Source organism: Littorina saxatilis, linkage group LG6 (assembly GCF_037325665.1).
Source record: "Littorina saxatilis isolate snail1 linkage group LG6, US_GU_Lsax_2.0, whole genome shotgun sequence".
Taxonomy (NCBI): domain Eukaryota; kingdom Metazoa; phylum Mollusca; class Gastropoda; order Littorinimorpha; family Littorinidae; genus Littorina; species Littorina saxatilis.
The window spans coordinates 32039652-32059771 of NC_090250.1; the positions used below are offsets into that span (position 1 = coordinate 32039652).

General features: G+C 41.4%; 1 protein-coding gene across 3 annotated transcripts; it reads right to left on the bottom strand.

The window, feature by feature from the left end:
• Positions 1–1628: 1628 nt before the first annotated feature.
• On the bottom strand, positions 1629–20073 carry LOC138969022 (leucine-rich repeat-containing protein 74A-like; the record flags this gene model as incomplete). Of its 3 annotated transcripts, none has more annotated exon segments than XM_070341713.1 (12): positions 1629–2223; positions 3281–3454; positions 7008–7022; positions 9362–9447; positions 10797–10910; positions 11252–11398; positions 11761–11856; positions 14673–14867; positions 15588–15673; positions 16232–16313; positions 16887–16936; positions 19987–20073. In XM_070341713.1, coding segments are annotated over 12 exon segments (1262 nt in total), but the record flags the coding sequence as incomplete, so codon positions are not given.
• Between the last annotated feature and the right edge of the window lie 47 nt (positions 20074–20120).

The window sequence follows — 20120 nt, forward strand, 5'->3', positions numbered from 1 at the left end:
AAACCACGAATACGCTTCACCCATCTGGCTTTTCTGTATCCCCCACCCTCACTCCACTCTCAGCCTCAGCCCTGCAACAGGGTAGAATACTCTTCTTGGAAATCCAAAGCATCATCATAATCATCCTCATCTCATTAATCATCCAATGATTATTATTCTGAAAGGCGCCTCGAGACTGCTTTCCTTTAATTTTGACTATAATACGGGCACTCATTTTGCTTTGTTGATTGACTTTGTCTGCATCAACGTGTAAACATAAGAAGAAAACAAGAACAAGACGAAGAAGAGTATTCTACCCTGTTGCAGGGCTGATGGTGAGAGTGGAGTGAGGATTGGGGATACAGAAAAGCCAGATGGGTGAAGCGTATTCGTGGTTTAGATGGCAGGTAAAATAAAGGTGGCTTAGTCTGAACGCAGAAACGAACTTGAATCGTCTCGATCTCCCTGTAAATTGGGTACGGACAATTTCTTATGTGTCAGTGTGTGTGTGTGTGTGTGTGTGTGTGTGTGTGCGTGCGTGTGTGTGTGTGTGTGTGTGTGTGTGTGTGTTTGTTTTGATTTCAGGGTTCAGCTCAGTTGTACCTGGTGGCCGTTTCCAAGTGCGGGTTTGACAAGGGAAGTAAGCATTGCATTTGTTACGTGATGCAAGAGTGCAGTTTTCTCCCTTCTAAAATATATTTCCCACACACACACTCTCTCTCTCTCTCTCTCTCTCTCTTTTTCCCTTTACTCACAACAAAAGAACGTTCTTGCAAAAACACTCAAATACACGCACTGCTCTTGAAATAAATCCCGGTTTCTTTTTAAAATTGTAATTGTACATGAAATAAATAATTATGTTTTGTTACAACACGAAAGTGCCTTTAAATATAATTCAAGTCCAATGCAAATCACACGTATCACTATGGCACAAACAACAAACATTCACACTTAAATACAGATACATACATTGTATTCAAGGGACTTAAATGTATGTGATCATACAGTCTTGAAATATTACGTTAATACAATGTTGACATATCTCTCTCTCAAACACACACACACACACACACACACACACACACACACACACACACACACACACACACACACACACACACACACACACACACACACACACACACACACACACACACACACACACACACACACTCGTAGGACATTACATCACAGAAAGAATGTTCAAGAAAATGATCAATATGTGGAAAATAGATTTGTAAAATTAAAAGTACAGTTGAATTAGCCTATTACTGTTCATGACGAGATGGTTTGACAATGTATTTGCAAAACAAAATTCCATTTCAAAAAGCCTTAATACTTGTTCATGAAGAGGTGGATTGACTGTATGTCAACTTTTAACAAGACAATTCTTTTTTTACAGATACATAGTTATTAACTTTTCCAATTGCAATGCCAATGAGCACTTGTCAACATGTCTTTCCTTAATAACCTGTGGCAAATAAGAATATAACAGGTGGAGATTCAGTAGGAAAGAAAGCAGTGCAGGCTTTTGTGTGTGTGTGTGTGTGTGTGTGTGTATGTGTGTGTGTGTGTGTGTGTGTGTGTGTGTGTGTATGTGTGTGTGTGCGTTAGTGTGTGTGTGTGTATGTGTATGTGTGTGTGTGTGTGTGTGTGTGCGTTAGTGTGTGTGTGTGCAATCATCAAAATGGCGCCGACCTAGCTCCCATGTGAGCACGCGTGGTCTTCGTTATAAAGACCACCACGTCGTCGTCGTGGTATTTTGGCGTAACTCGATTCTTGTGCGATTTTGATGTTGTTGAGCTTTAGACTATAAGTAAATCATTCTGCATTTAACACATTATCTTAAATATGACTGAAAATGCATTATTTCACATCATTTCATTGTTCTATCCATACTAGGAACGAATATAAACACTATTTTATAATACAAGTAATCAGGTGTGTCCCTCTGAAAAACGGTTTCAAACGAGTTACGCCACATTTTTCCAACGACGACGACAATTAAGTTTGATATTTAGTTTATTTCTGGTTATCAGACTTTGCCATCTAAGGCTGAAAGAGGCAACGATTTCCGACAGTCGCTCAAGACCAGTGCAAGACCAGTAACTCTCTTATGCGATTGCTTTGAGTAAGGACCCTTTCTTGAGGTTAAGTTTGGGCAGGGCAGGAGCCGATCCTTCTTCTGTCGGAGCGGGCTTTTGCGATGGTTCTACCACTGTCGCTGTTTTGCCTTGAAGTAAACTGAAAAAAAGAAACGGCAATTACGGCCAAACAAGTGCCAACTCGGCCAATTCAGCAAGGAAGAATATGTGTGCATTATCGGTTATAAACACAATTAGAATTTAAAAAAAATAATTCTTCCTTTTTTTTCTTTTTTTTCTTTTTTTCTTTCTGTATATTCTATAATACAGGCCGGGTGATCTAAAAAAAATGCAACCAATGAAAATGGCAACAACTTCCACATCCAATAACCGAACAAAATTAGAATTGGTCATAAACTAGAACTAGAACCATCGAATATAAGGATATAATTGTCACAAAATGGAGCGATCCACATGTATAACATCATCAACGAGGTTCGGAAATAACGTATAGGGCTAGGGGTTGAGGAAGACGCTTGCTTTTATTGAGTCAAACTTTACAACGTGACATTAAAAGCCAGTCACTAGCAAGGGGTGTGTCTGAAACATGTTGAGAAGAAGCACATGAAGACAGTTACCTGACCAAAAGCAAGAGTATTCACGCTTTCAATCACAGGGCTCCCCATAGCGCGCGTCCCTGCGTCCTATACGCACTAAAAGCCGAAAACACGAATTAGAAATGTATGGAGGGGGTCCCTGGACGCACTAGACTTGAAACGAGCAGGTCCTGGGACGCACTAAATGTCCTTTATCGTGCGTACCGTAGATACCATGTTGTGGGATTGTCATGTCCACCTAGAATATTCCATTGAAAAAGACACTTCGCAGTACACTTTACGTGACCACAATGTTTTACAAATAAACTGGGACTTTTCGGCTTGTGGACCCTTGGGACCCTCTAAAATTCGGCAGTGGGGGTCAATGAACCATCTAAAAACTAAAAGTGGGGGTTCCGGGACACACTAGGAGGGGCGTCTGTGTGGAGCCCTGAATCATACAAATCCGACAGAGATATTTCCGGGTTCGCCTAAAGCCTGTTCTTAGCACTGGGAAAAGTGGACTACGCAAAGATCTAGAACTGAGTTTTCGGTAAAAAAAAGACTTCGCGAAGTCGACTTCGAGCTCAATTAAGGACCACTGTTAAAGCTTACGCCAACCTGATGCCAGACTTGACTCGAATCTTGGACTTTCCTTGGTTGGCCATCAGCTTTTTCAGTTTGGACCTCACTCGTCCAACTTCCGTTTCCTCCATGTCGACTTTCTGTTCCCGAGACATCATGATGGTCTTGGTGATCTTTCGCCGGTGGCTTTGCTGGCCTGCGATCAGCTCTCTGTTTAGAAAGCCATGAATAACACAACGTCAGTGGCGGTGTCACAAACTGAAAACTCTGCCTGAACAATCCCTCTCAATGCGGTCAATGCGCATGCGCTAACATGGGGAGATTAATCATGTCGTGAACAACATAACCCTAACCCTTACCCTAACCCTGACCCTAATCCTAACCCATGGTTCGTTCGGTCAAAGGGTCGCATTTTTTAAGTCCAAGATTGGCGCATGCGCATTGACAGCATTGAGAGGGATTGTTCAGCAGAGTTTTCAGTTCGTGACAGCGGACATACAGTGTAGAAAAATACATATTGTTTTGCAATAATGTTATTGTTTAATACCGTCATTTTTTGATAATATGAGTTGGAGCAATGCATTGCACACAGTCAGGGGCGTACAGTGTAATAACATTGCAATAGTAGTACAATAGACACATTCCGAAAATAAGTCTGTCGGGTTGTTTGATGTGAAAGAGTGAAGGCTTTTGGTTTAAACAATGTTTTATTAAATCAAACATGGTACAACAATACAACGATAAACAATAGGGACACGAACTCAAGCGAACGCTTATATTACGCGCCTTACGTAGTTACAAATTAACAAAAATATGATGTCGGACAAACATTACTTATAAACTATGGAACTATCTAGGTCAACAGAATAGTTGAAGCAAACCAAAAGGAACAGGAAAAAGCTAGCAGGAGGAAGGCTTTTTATTCGGAAAAACATTGGGGAGGCCGATCAATAACGAAGGGGGGGGGGGGGGGGGGGGGGGGGGTCGGAAACACGAGGACAGGAGCACGTGTGACTCGAAGTTATATGTCACAGGAAAAGCAACCCACCGACGGAGTTGTTTCCAAAACACGTGTATTTGACCAATTACCTTCATTCTTGATATTGTAAGTGAAAACAATGAATAGCACACATGCACAGTCAGTATCGAGATGAATAGACATACAGCGTAGATGTATGTCAATTTTATGTCAAGGTTTGATATGCACTCATTTCTTGGAGATCCGCTCTTTGTTTGACAGTTATAAATAGTGAAGTCATTATGTGTAGATTTGTCGGTAATACTATATGTAACTATTTTTTACGTGGTCAATAATTCTACCTTAAAGGCACAGTAAGCCTCCCGTAAACCACCACGGATACTGTCAGGCTTTTACACACAGTACAAACACCCTTCCATTTGAACGCTCTTCAAACGGGAACATCCTAGGTGCCCTCCGTAAAGACCGAGCAATTTTCAAAGAATTTATTTTTGCGTGGTTTATCTTACCCCTGAGCCATCGTGAACCCGTGTGATCAAGTTTCCCTTTTTCACAATGTTGTCGTCAGTTAGTAATTTGAATGCGACTCGCTGTGAGACCGGCACGGTTGGCCTAGTGGTAAGGCGTCCGCCCCGGGATCGGGAGGTCGTGGGTTCGAACCCCGGCCGGGTCATACCTAAGACTTTAAAATTGGCAATCTAGTGGCTGCTCCGCCTGGCGTCTGGCATTATGGGGCTAGTGCTAGGACTGGTTGGTCCGGTGTCAGAATAATGTGACTGGGTGAGACATGAAGCCTGTGCTGCGACTTCTGTCTTGTGTGTGGCGCACGTTATATGTCAAAGCAGCACCGCCCTGATATGGCCCTTCGTGGTCGGCTGGGCGTTAAGCAAACAAACAAACAAAAACTCGCTGTGAGCTTATCTGCAATAGCACGTTATTAAGTACCTCTGACTATGTACGAAACAAACGGCTGTGGTTCACAAAAACTCTAGCGATGGCTTTTGACTGTTCAGAGGAACTGGCGATAGGTATAAACCGTCGTCTGCTACGAGAACCACGACCTTGCGTGACCCAGCTTCCGGGCTTTTCTTTTTTCAAACTTTCAAAATTTCGAATTGTACTGATCTTGTCTTGATGAAAAAAAAATTATTTTATGATTTAAGAATGTTTGTGTAACACGCTGTCAATTTGTTATTTAGATTTTAAAAGTTAGGTCTAGCGCCAAAACGCACCACGGTCCGATTGCCTCTGACACTCTCTCCGCAAAATTAATTATTTGAAAATTGCTCGCTCTTTACGTAGGGCACCTAGGATGTTCCCGTTTGGTGAGCGTTCAAATGGAAGGGTGTTTGTACTCTGTGTAAAAGCCTGACAGTATCTGTGATGGCTTACGAGAGGCGTACTGTGCCTTTAAGAAAAGTTTGTTTGTTTTTTAACCGAGACGAGGTTGATGGTGTATGCGTGTGTTTGTATCAGCTAGTACAAATTAAGTCTTGGCGAAGACTGTCGTCCTGTTAGACTTTAGCTTTCTCTGAGAAAGAGAGAGAAAGAGAAAGAGAGAGAGAGAGAGAGAGAGAGAGAGAGAGAGAGAGAGAGAGAGAGAGAGGCAAACAACAACAACAACAACAACAACAACAACAACAACAACAACAACAACAACAACAACAACAACAACAACAACAACAACAACAACAACAATTATCAATTAAGATAACGTTGGCTTGAATGGAAATGTAACGTTGGCAGGGAAGTGTGCATAGTTACGTAAGTTGAGAAGAGCTTTACAAAATTAAGATTAAATGCAACTATGAAAGAATAAAAAGTTGGAAATTGATGATTATAACAGCTGTATAAATATTATACTCTGTGGAAAGCTGTGTATTCCATTACAATAAATTGCCTAATTAACAATAAAGGCACAGGCTGAAAGTTACACACGCTGAATTTAAATCGGGGAAATTAGGGTTATATTAAACTAGGGGTTGTAGCAAAATGACAATCAATAACGGTTGCATGCGTTTAAAAAGTACTGGAGCCACGTACAAAGTCCTTCTTGTTGGACAACACGAAAACTATACACAACATATCGATAGCGTACTCAGCTCATCATACAGAAAGACACGGACGGACAGACAGACAGACAGACAGACAGACAGACAGACAGAGAGACAGACAGACAGACAAACCGACTGACAGACAGACAGAGAGAGAAACAAATAGTCAGACATACAGAAAGACAGACAGACAGACACGCACACGCACGCACAATACACACACACACACACACACACACACACACAAACACACACACACACATACTGTCATACACACACACAAAACAAAACAAGCATTATTTTGTAATATTCACGAAAAAAAGCAATATGAGCAAAAAGAGCACATGTAAAAGCCTGGACCTAAATTGCTTGATTCATAATACAATAATAGAACAGTGCTAATGAAAGCGAATGCATCTGCTGTATATTCCAGCACAATGATATAGAACAAATTGCAAGCATGTCGTCAAATAAAAAAATTCAACAAACAAAATGAGAATGTAAACGATTTGCTGCACAGGCATATGAAAGCAATTGAACCATAAGCGAATGATTATCTCGACAATAAAAGTTAGGCTACACAGCGCTGTTGTTGTTTGTAATCGAATAAAGCACAAAATACAACTTAAATAAAAGTAAAAAAGGATGGAAGGATGGCATACAAATCCAAAAGAAAAGCTGTCTTCTAATCAAAAAGAAAAGAAAAAACAAAACCCAGATGAAAACTTACCCCGATGTTAATTTACTGACAAAATGGAAACAAAATACGTGTGTGCATCAATAGGTATATTACAAAGTAAGTTCTCCAAGTTATAAAGCTATGTCTATTATCTGTGTCTTCTTGTGATTTGAAGCCATATATAGACGGGCGCAGTGGCGTGGTGGTAAGACGTCGGCCTCCTTATCGGGAGGTCGTGAGTTCGAATCCAGGTCGCTGCCGCCTGATGGGTTAAGAGTGGAGATTTGTCCGATCTCCCAGGTCAACTTATGTGCAGACCTGCTAGTGGTTTAACCTCCTTCGTGTGTACACGCAAGCACAAGACCAAGTGCGCACGGAAATCATAAATCATAAATAAATGCATAAACATTGAGAGCTAGCAAAATGTGAACATTCGGATGCCGTCGGATATTTAGAACAATACTCAATCTGCATTCTTATTTATCATGATAATAAACATTATTGTGATCATTGTAGTCGTTGCCGTTGCCAACGTCGTTGTGGTCAACTCAGTGGTTTTATAATCAGGTCTATGTTAGGCATTTAACAATCAAGTGTACGTGTATGTTATCATCTGTTAACTATTCAGCTGGAACAGTAACACTCATACAGTTATTTATTCGCATTAAGGGGTCCGTTTTTAGAAACTATGTGGAAGGATAGAAAGAAAAACAAATTAAACTCGTCCTGGTAATGTTTCATGAAGTACCACAGATCCAACGGTGCAGATCAGCAGAACAGAATACCGCAGATTCGTCTAGGCGTGTACATGAAGTGAGATCAATCTTCTAAATCACCATCTGTGTCAATGTACAATGCACACATCCCACTGTGCGCAGGAAGCAGATACAACTCGAATTGTGGCGGTTTCAATAATGCTTTACATGCACATAATGTATCATTAATTGGTATCGAATATTTAAATACTTGCAAGGGAGGGATGGGGGCGTTACTGTGTGAAATGAATTATGAAAAGGACGGCCCAAAAAATGAATAATGTTAAACATGGACATATGCTTTGAGGCATATGTCTGTTTTCAAGAAGGGACGTTAAGACAAAGACCTGGAGAAAAAAAAAACACACACGAAAACAAAAGAAAAAAACACACTTGCTAATCACAGACAATTCGTCCAAAATGGCGTCTAAAAAGAGTAAATAGAAGACCAGTAAGGGTGCAAGCAGGATTGTGAGGAAATAAAGACGCATTAATATTGGTTATTAATGTACGATCTTGAAATAGAACTTAATAATTGATAAGGGTGCTCATTTACGATACGCATGGTGTATTATGGCAGTGTGCTAGATAAGCTATTGATAAATTTACAAAAGTAGGCTAAGTAAACAAGTACCCCGTATGCGTATTATGCTATTAATAAGTGCGCAGAGTTAAGTTAACCATAAACACCCTGGCATTTTCTAAGTCTAAAAAAATGCAACCTTCAGCGTAAATTTGGGTTTGGCAAGCACCTGTCTCAAAGACCCGAAACTACAGACGAAGACATTGTCTGTTTGGACAAAATGCAGGTGTAATTGATACAGGTACCTTGGCTCGTAGTCCCAAGAAAATAATTCTCTGCAACAAGGAACTCTTATTGCTTACTAATAAAACTGTATGTGTACTGTGAATAAAATCAAACACGGTGCACACACACACACACACACACACACACACACACACACACACACACATATGCATGCACACACACGCACATACACACACACGCACACACACACAGTCACACACACACACACACACACACACACACACACACACACACAACCCCCAACCGCACACACCGCTGTCCTCCAAACCTACTTACCATTGTCCACGCCCAACCGACCCCCCACCCCCCTCCCCCGCCTCTTCTCCCCCCTCACACCACTACTTTTCCTAATACGGCAATACTTCACAACACACACACTGACCCCTATTGACACACCACTTGCACTACTGTCCCTAACATCACAACACTTCACAACACACAGACTGACCCCTATTGACACACCACTAGCACTACTGTCCCTAACATCACAACACTTCACAACACACACACTGACCCCTATTGACACACCACTAGCACTACTGTCCCTAACATCACAACACTTCACAACACACACACTGACCCCTATTGACACACCACTAGCACTACTGTCCCTAACATCACAATACTTCACAACACACACACTGACCCCTATTGACACACCACTAGCACTACTGTCCCTAACATCACAACACTTCACAACACACACACTGACCCCTATTGACACACCACTTGCACTACTGTCCCTAACATCACAACACTTCACAACACACAGACACACCGACACACGCACACATATCGTCATGCTTGAAATTATAACTCACGCATAATCAATCTCGCCGTCGCCGTCTGCGTCCAGTTTGTTGACCAGAGCGTCAAGGGCTTTTTCGGACAGCGGGATGTTCGCCTCCTGTGAACAAAAGATATGTTTAGTAAGTATGGGTAAGTCGGCAATCTTTAAGTCATAAGTCCAGATAAGAATACAAAGGAATAGATAAATGAAACAACACACGACATTCATAGAATCAAATATGTATGTACAACATTGAACGGAAGAATCAAATAAGCATTGACTTAACGAATGATGTCTCAATTAATAAATCAATCAATCAATCAATCAATCAATCAACATTACAATAAATCAATCAATCAATATTTTAATCTATCAATCGATCAGTCAATCAACGAACCAACCAATTAAACACATACTCAATCCATCAATCAATCAACCAATCAATCAACCAATCAATCAAATAATCAATCAACCAATCAATCAATCAATCAATCAATCAACGTAATGTGAAAGATTATCCCCCTATTGAGTTTCTTTCCGTTACCCGCTTCAACAACTCTTCTCCAAATCAGCATGACAAAAAAGCGAAGCGATTTTTCTATTGCCAAAACAAATCAAAAGTCATCAGTTGCATAAACCGTAGGATCAGCACTTTAAGTTAGTGAACGCTTGTTGTTGATTCGAAAATACTCATTCTCATGTATTGTTCACAACGAATGCATGAATCAACAGTTATGTAATCCTACAGACGGACCGTATTTATGTTTGCATGTGTGTAAAACGTACGCAATCCCAAAACAGATATCACGGCTGTTCCTACCTTGTGTTTTAGTGTGAGTTAAAAATAGCTCAGCAGAGGGAATAGTTTGTCTACCAACAGCTGCAGCCAGCTCACTGTTAAGCTCGCTTGGCCTGTTATACCCAACTGCTTCCGCGCTATACTGGGAGATTGGCCTTCTGAGAGAGCTACTAGCTGCCGTGTTATCTCTGCTGTGGGGAAAGGATGGGTGCTAAAGATAGCCTGCAGCTAGAGAAGCAGAAATGAAGCCCCTTGAACAGCCGTGTTAGACTGCTAACGTTTCAAAATTCGGAATAAAAAAACACAGAATTGTAGGTTATTGGAACATTTAATTGTTGACAAAGCAAATGCTACATTTACAGTACGTGGACCCAGTGGTCTTTTAAGAAGACACACACTTGATATACAAATAATGAATGTATCTCAAAATCATCGATGCAACTCGCTTGCAAGATGCCGGCAATGTTATTTTTTTGTATCAGAAGCATATGTCCGTCTGTCTTCTTAAAAGACCACTGGGTCAACTTACTAAGTCTAAGACCACTGGGTCATTTTACTAAGACCACTGGGTCAACTTACTGTAAATGTGACGTTTTGTGTTGTCCATAATTAAACGTTCCAACCATTAACCTAGCTACACTTTTGTTTGTTATTCTGTCAAACGTACGAGCAAGCCCTTCCTGATCTCCATCGGCGTGAGAGTCTTGCTACCATCCTTGTCCATCATGGCGAACAGGTCCACCAGGCGAAGACCTAGCAGCTTGCCGAATTCCATCAAAACCTGGGAAAATGATGTGAAAAGTTTAAGTTACGCACACACACTATGAGAGACTAACAAGCAGTGACATGCACAAGCTTGTCTTTACAAACACACACGTACGACCCCCCCCCCCCCCTTTAAACGTTTAAACACACACACGCCCTATATTTGCTGCTAGCTATCCGCTGTGAGGTAGATACCAGAATATCCCAGCGATGGGACGTACACTACACTAACGTAATACAAACACACACATACGCATATGCTTACAAAATCGTACTCCAACCCCCCGACATACGCTATGAACTCGATCACCACCACCACTACCCCCACCCTCCACAAACACACACACACAAACTCACAACAACTGGGTTTTCATCCATGAGTTCCTGTTCCTGATCCTTGGATTCGACATCTTGGCCAAGGACAGCGCCAAACCTGACCTCAATGTCTCTGTCCTCTTTCAGCTTTTCCAGAACCACCAGGAACTCTGGCTCGACGCTTTGCTCCTGTACAACACATGAAAATAATACACAACTGTTCCTTGCTTTCTCAAATGTTTTGGACTGTATTTTTCACGCTACATTTGTTCATGCAATCTATGCCCCCCCCCCCCCCCACACACACACACACCACCCCCCACCTCCAACCACCTGCCTTCCCGACTGAGCAATAATAATTTTGTTTTCCTAATCCTTATCCAATTACACATTTGCAAAACATGTGTTTGTGTATGTTTGGGCGTGCGTGTGTGTATGTATATATATATAATGTCTGTGTGAGCGTGCGTGTGCTTGTGTGTTTGTGCATGTGTTCGCACATGTGTGCATGTGTGAGGGAGTAGCCCTACTACCGAGCGTTTTCCTCTTACCCCGAGGTCCAGCTCTCTGATGCCAGACTCTTTCATTTCAACCAGTTCTCTGAGGACATAGAGAGCACCGACTGCGGTGATGGGGTTGTCAGCCAGCTAAGAAAGCAAGCAAAACAAAATAACTCATTGCAGAAATCAGGTTAATGTCAGAAACGTGTAAAGATTCTTAACTGTGCAGAACAGTTTACACTTGTGTAGTCCCGCGGCGCTGCTGACTTGACTAACTTGACTCGCAGATACACATAATTTACTTATAGGTTAAGAAGGTAGCTGGTATACCTACGATCCAATGAACAAGCGAACGGTGGACGAATTGAAAGAAAGAAAGAAAGAAAGAAAGACAGATAGACAGAATGAAGGAAAGAAGGAAAGCGGGAAATTAGGAAAGAAGGAACAGCAGAAAGAAAAAGGGAAAGAAAGACAGAATCTCAAGTATACGATTTTAAAACGTTACTCTGTTGGGTTTGTATGTGTTGTGAAAGAGTGGATCCATACCCTTGCTTTTAAAGAGGCACATGTTCTCAAGTGGCATTATAGGCCATTCACTAGCGACGGGTGGGTCTGACACACGTGGAGAATAAAGCACATGTGGAAAGTTAGCCTAACTGACAGCAAAAGTATTCACTCTTCCACAACCTAATAAAAACACGAAAGAGTTATTCGTCTTTTTAGAACGCAATCATCTATATATATATATATACGACTAGTGTCTATCTGTCTGTCTGTTCGCGATGCACGGCCAAAGTTCTCGTTGAATTTTTTTCAAATTTGGACACCGTATTCAGCTACACCCCGGACACAACCTCATCGATGAGCTATTTCAACACGTGCTCTCAGCGCGCAGCGCTGTGCGCGCTGAACCGATTTTTTTGTTTTTTTGTTTTTTTGTCGGGATCCACTACCAGTAACTCTTCCTTATCTTCTCCAGTGTTTTCAGCCGCGATTATCTCCCTTCCTCCGTGTGGCGTCAATCCATATTCCCGTTACTACGTTACTATTTTTAGAAGGTCACTGCACGTTACTATTTTTAGAAGGTCTCCAGTGTTTTGCGCGTTTATCTCCTTTCCTTCGTGCGCCGGCGAAGCCGGCGTACACCCGGCAGAGCCGGGTCCCAGGCGCAGCCTGGTATTCGGCTCTACTTCTTCCCGGCGAAGCCGGTACCCGGCGAAGCGGGTAATCATCTAGTAATATGTTACATTTGTAATGTCAGTACACACTCAGACCAAGTCACATCTGTAATATCGGCACGCACTCACATTACTTTACGTTCGTACCTTGGGACACACTCAGAGTAAGTTATATTCGTACTTTTGACACTCGCTCATAGTAAGTTAAAGAGTCACGGTTTTGTTTTAATAATTGATAATTGTATTAGCATACAGAGCAAAAAAGATATGTGCCTTTAACTTCGCACACTTAATTAACAAGGTAATACAGCCGGGGGCCGGGTAGCGCAGTTGGTAGAGTACTGGACTTGCGATCCTAAGGTCAAGGGTTCGAATCCAGGCAGGGACGGACACAAGTCAACTTTATGTGCAGACCCAGAAACGGTATCCATGCCCCACCCCGTGTCAGCACAATGGCGCGCAAAAGACCTCGGTCATTCTGCCATAAATGTAAATGGCTGATACCACCTAAACACGCATGCACTTTTCTATCTCATCTAAAGTCGGGGTAAAACACGGGCGCATGCACCTAAGGCCAAATAAATATATATGTTGGTTTAGGGTAACTCGACCGACCCTATTTTTTCCCCGCCAACCCTAACAGATTTTTATCATTTTGCGAAACATACCGAGACTAAGGGAAAATACCTCCTTTAAAATCGACTAAATTACAACAACAAAAAACAACAACAAGTCGCGTAAGGCGAAAATACAACATTTAGTCAAGCTCAGTCAATGAAACTGAACGCATTGCATTTTTTCCGCAAGACCGTACACTCGTAGCATCGTCTGTCCACCGCTCCTGGCAAAGGCAGTGAAATTAACAATCCAGAAAAGCGCGGTAGCGGTTGCGCTGAAGAGGATATCACGCTTTTCTATAATCTCTATTCTTTTTAACTTTCTGAACGTGTTTTTAATCCAAACATATCATATCTATATGTTTTTGGAATCAGGAACGGACATGGAACAAGATGAAATTGTTATTAAATCGATTTCGGAAATTTAATTTTGATCATAATTTTTATATTTTTAATTTTCAGAGCTTGTTTTTAATCCGAATATAACATATTTATATGTTTTTTGAATCAGAAAATGATGAAGAATAAGATAAACGTAAATTTGGATCGTTTTATAAAAAAATAGTTTTAATTACAATTTTCAGATTTTTAATGACCAAAGTCATAAGTTAAATTTTACGCCTCCAAGCTGTAATGCAATACCAAAGTCCGGCCTTTGTCGAAGATTGCTTGGCCAAAATGTCAATACATTTTATTGAAAAATGAGGGTGTGACAGTGCCGCCTCAACTTTTACAAAATGCCAGATATGACGTCATCAAAGACATTTATCGAAAAACTGAGAAAAAAAATCTGGGCATATCATACCCAGGAACTCTCATGTCAAATTTCATAAAGATCGGTCCAGTAGTTTAGTCTGAATCGCTCTACACACACACACACACACACAGACACGCACACACACACACACACACACACACACACACACACACACACACACACACACACACACACACACACACACACACACACACACAACGACCCTCGTCTCGATTCCCCCTCTATGTTAAAACACTTAGTCAAAACTTGACTAAATGTAAGAACGACCTACCGAACCTTTTTTTTTGTTTTTGGTCACGTTACCCTAAACCAACATATATTTGTGTTTGGCCCAATGGCTTTGCCGTGAGGGCGTAAAACTTGGATTTTGTTCAGGTTATACAGCCATACCTTAAGCACCCTGAGGGTCTTGTTGGTCTTGAGCCCCTTCATGATGTGGGTCAGACACTCCTTGTTGATTCGGTTGGCGGAGAGATCCAGCACCTGAAGCGTCTTGTTCTTGTCCAGGGTTTTGGCCAGCTCTTTGCTACCGTGGATGTAGAACCCGTTCCACGAGACATTCACCTCCTTCAGCCCGCTGTTAATCTAAGGACAGAAAATACGCAAATAGATGTTTTGTGTGTGGAGACTTCTAACATAATACACATGTGTGGTTTTTTTCCGGGTTGTGAACACACACAGAGGTATTGGCAAAATTCATTCCTAAACTGCGCCCAATTTAACTTCGCGAAGACTTCTCAAAATGTTGTTTAACGAAACCTCAGTGCAAAAGCTTCCTGCAGCGAGCTTCGTGAAGTAGTCATCGCCAAGCTAAACTCAGGCTTAAGGCCAGTGAGCACCACAAGCATACAAACCGATGATGGGGAAAGGCCATCAGCCAATTAAACATAATGGACACAGATGGAGAACACACTCAAACATGATGGAATGGCAATGCAAACGCACAAAGACGATAGATGAAGAGGTGAACATACCCAACGTACAATGGGTGTGGACATTGAAGACACACACCGCACAGATCAGGAAAACACACACACACACACACACACACACACACACACACACACACACACACACACACACACACACACACACACACACACACACACACACACACACACACACACACACATAAAAACACCACAAAGGCAGAGAGGTAGCGAGAAGTATTGTAACAATCCAAGACAGATATATCTATATTGATTTGCATGATGGTTTGCACGTGAAGCAATTACACTAACTAGCCACCAGCCAGACTGTCAGGAAGATGTAGCAATGTGGGGGGGCAGTGGCCGGCATACTTACCGCCAGGGCAGCACAGATGGCGGTAGCCCCCTCACGACGTAAATGATTCCAGCTGAGGTCCAACAACTCCAGACTGTCGTTCCAACCTGTCACAGGTCACAAATGACAATCCATATTTTGATGAGTAATTTTGCTAATTTTAATTCCCTACAGATCTTCACAATTCCATCATTGTCGTATTCCAACCTGTGGCTAAAAAACTGCTCATACCAACATACTTCATTTTGTTGTTGTTGTTGTTGTTGTTGTTGTTGTCGTTGTTGTTTCCAGACACGTGAAGCATTTTTGCAGAGTCATTCCTCGCTAGAATCTCATCGTTATTGAATCCCATGGCATTGAACTGATGCCACATCACAAGAAAGCTTGATTTTACAACGACAAACAATTCAAATAGATTAAAAAATACATCTGCAATAAACCGAAACCCAGCTGTTGAAAATCAACAATATCCAAACAACAACAAACAAACACCAACAAGAGAGCAATACACTGCGACGTTATGTACAATAACAACGTTAAGAAATGAACCTGATTTTTGTTCCTAAAAAAAAAACATCGTTCAATTCCTTTCGCGTAAGAAGGTTTCACACGACTAGTACAGGAAGTGTTTGTTGGAGCATATACGTATAATCAGTTAAACTTACCAATGGCATCCCCGATAGCAATTCCTCCTGTTTCGCGAAAACAGTTGTGTGAGCACCGTAGTTCCTTTAGACTCCGTGATTCCTGCATTGGTACAGCACACAGTGAGATACAACTCCAAAAACAGATAGACTGCTGAGGGTCCACATTTGAGAATGAAACACAATTGTAGATTAATGGATCGTTTGTTGTTGATAACAAAAAAACATTACATTTACTGGTACGTCGTATTGTATTGTATTGCATTGTACTGTATTGTTTGGTATGGTATGGTATGGCATGGTATGGTATGGTATGGTATGGTATAGTATAGTATGGTATGGTATGGTATGATATGTCAGGTATGGTATGGTATGGAATGGTATGGTATGGTATGATATGGTATGGTATGTCAGGTATGGTGTGGTATGGTATGGCATGGTATGGTACGGTATGGTATGGTATGGTATGGTATGGTATGATATGGTATGGTATGTCAGGTATGGTGTGGTATGGTATGGCATGGTATGGTACGGTATGGTATGGTATGGTATCGTATGGTATGTCAGGTTTGGTATGGTACGGTATGGTATGGTATGGTGTTGTGTGGTATTGTATTGTATTGGAATGCAATGCATTAATTAACCTGATGAGTAAATGTACAAACAACACACGTACCTCAATCAAATCCCGTACTATCTCACCATCGTATTCCTGTAAATTGTTCCCTTGAACAAAGTAGAAAGCACATCACACAACTACAGTACAATTACGTTCTTAAATACTTTAGCATACTCATAGTTATTATTGGTTTAACTGTGCACAGTAAATACAGAAAGAAAGGGGAACATAATTCCGACAACAATGACATTAATACATTAAGTATGATTGGCATAACAGAAAGACATACGCTCTAATCTGTTCAACGTCGTCGGTTTTATTTTTAACAAGCATGTTCGTACTTTGTACAAGTTCCCCAGACAGGCAGACAGAAAGCCAGACAAAAAGACGGACATAAAGACAGACAGAACGACAGACAGAACGACAGACATTCAGAAATACAGACAGACAGACAGACAGAAAGAAAGACAGACAGAAAGACGGAAAGAAGACAGGCATAAAGACAGACAGAAAGACAGGCAAAAATAGACAGGCATGCAAGCATATTGCCATACAGATATACATAAACCAGACAGAAAGTCAGGCAAACAAAACAAACAGACAGTCAGACAGACATATATTAACATGCAGACATACAGACAGCCAGACAGAACGTCAGGCAAACAGACAAAACAACAAGTCGCGTAAGGCGAAAATACAACATTTAGTCAAGCTGTCGAACTCACAGAATGAAACTGAACGCAATGCATTTTTTCAGCAAGACCGTATACTCGTAGCATCGTAAGTCCACCGCTCCTGGCAAAGGCAGTGAAATTGACAAGAAGAGCGGGGTAGTAGTTGCGCTGAGAAGGATAGCACGCTTTTCTGTACCTCTCTTCGTTTTAACTGTCTGAGCGTGTTTTTAATTCAACCATATCATATCTATATGTTTTTGGAATCAGGAACCCACAAGGTATAAGATGAAAGTGTTTTTAAATTGATTTCGAAAAATTAATTTTGATCATAATTATTATATTTTTAATTTTCAGAGCTTGTTTTTAATCCAAATATAACATATTTATGTGTTTTTGGAATCAGAAAATGATAAAGAATAAGATGAACGTAAATTTGGATCGTTTTATAAAAAATTTTTTTTTTACAATTTTCAGATTTTTAATGACCAAAGTCATTAATTAATTTTTAAGCCACCAAGCTGAAATGCAATACCGAAGTCCGGCCTTCGTCGAAGATTGCTTGACCAAATTTTCAATCAATTTGATTGAAAAATGAGGGTGTGATAGTGCCGCCTCAAGTTTTACAAAAAGCCGGATATGACGTCATCAAAGGTATTTATCGAAAAAAAGAAAAAAACGTCCGGGGATATCATTCCCAGGAACTCTCATGTCAAATTTCATAAAGATCGGTCCAGTAGTATGGTCTGAATCGCTCTACACACACACACACGCACAGACACACACACTGTCATGTTTCAATATCACAATAAGGTGATTATGAACGGTTAGTTACTTCTAACTAACTAACCACACCACGATCCACTCTCGCAGTCATACAAATAGATAGAATCAACAAAAGTATAAGTTTCAGACGCCTGTTTATGTAATATCACGCCACCTCCCTCGAGACTTCACTCCAAAAGATGTTCTTTTTACGTTAAAAACGTAAAAACAAGTGGTCACTGACAAAAATGCCAGTTAAAGTACAGAAAATAATAATAACACGCTGATCCCGTGTATAGTTAGGAAATATAGCTGTCTGCCTTAAAGTGCTGGTTATATGCAGGTGTCACACACCCCACGTCGTCACCACTCGAGTATAATCATTAATACAGATGACTTGGTGGTAAGAAGGGTGCAAAAGACATGGTGCAACTTAGCTGGGCGGCCCGTAATTAGTCTGTAGTCTCCACAACTGCTCCGTTGAATGTAGTGCCGGTTAGCGTGGCAACGAAGCAGGGAACAGTGGAGACATCAGGCGCCTCACTCAGTCGCTGAAGGTCCTCCCGTAGTCTACCAGAAAAAGTAGAGTTGTAGCTGGTAGGACGGCGACAGCGACAGCAAATCACCAGTACAGCAGGTTAGCAGGTTACATCGATGCCGCAGACGACCTGGTTATAGCATCCCGCTCAGCATAGCACGTAGTAGCATACGTTGGCCGTAGAAAACAGCAGGTAACCGAAGGCTGCAACAAAAAGCATCGGTGCACTAAACATGTCATGCTACCCCTCACACACCACCTTTAAACATGTCACCCTGACATATTTCATCGAGCACGTGGGCCTGCACAAACGGACTTTTACAACAACAAATCAGCTATTTTCCTTCCTTCTCTCCATATCTGCAAAAACCATATACAGATTAGTATTTTAGCGTCACAAAGAGCAAATTATGCGCTACCTGGAAAGAACAACAGAGAGTATTTCATTCCACAAACACAGACTCGTCAACAGCGTTAAATAATGATTTATTACCTCAACAGCCTTATGTAGGTAGCTCTCTCTTTTAAGCGAATCCGCTTCCTTTTGAATGACTTTTGTTCGTCACAGAAATACCGCCATCCTCCTCTCGCGCTGAATCCTTAATGCGGTGAAAACGCACAGCGGAGAAACCTTGACGCCCCGACTGTCAGCCAGCATGTATACAGGGAGAAGGTGATCTGTCCTTGTAGTTCCTTTTAAGCCCTACTGGCAAGCAGCATGGCACGTTGACATACGGTGAAGTATTTAAACGTGTTGAAGACCATCAAACTTGTAGGAGAATTAAGACACCGACGCTTCTCTCTCGCTGCTGAGTTTCGAGTGTGTAGTTAACATGTCTCACACAGACAACCTTGACAAAATCACGTGACTAACCTTGTCACATTCCAAGTTGACCAAGAGAAGGCACCCCACAGAGTGACACTTTCTCGATCCACGTCACTAAATCGTGACACACACACACAGACATACACCACGACCCTCGTCTCGATTCCCCCTCTATGTTAAAACATTTAGTCAAAACTTGACTAAATGTAAAAACAGACAGGCAGACAGACATAGAAGCATAAAGACACACAGAAAGACTGACACTGAGAAGACAGACAAACAGACGAAAAGAAAATAGACAGAAAGACAGATAGACAGAAATGTAATGGATGATATACAAACAGCACATTCCCCTACCTGATATGTTGAGTTTGGTGAGAATGTCCATGTCTTTTATCACATCAACTATTCGCTTAACGCCGTCAGTCATCAGCGTGTTGTCTGCTAAACTCTGAAAACAGTCCATTAGAACGTGTATGCCTATTTGGAGA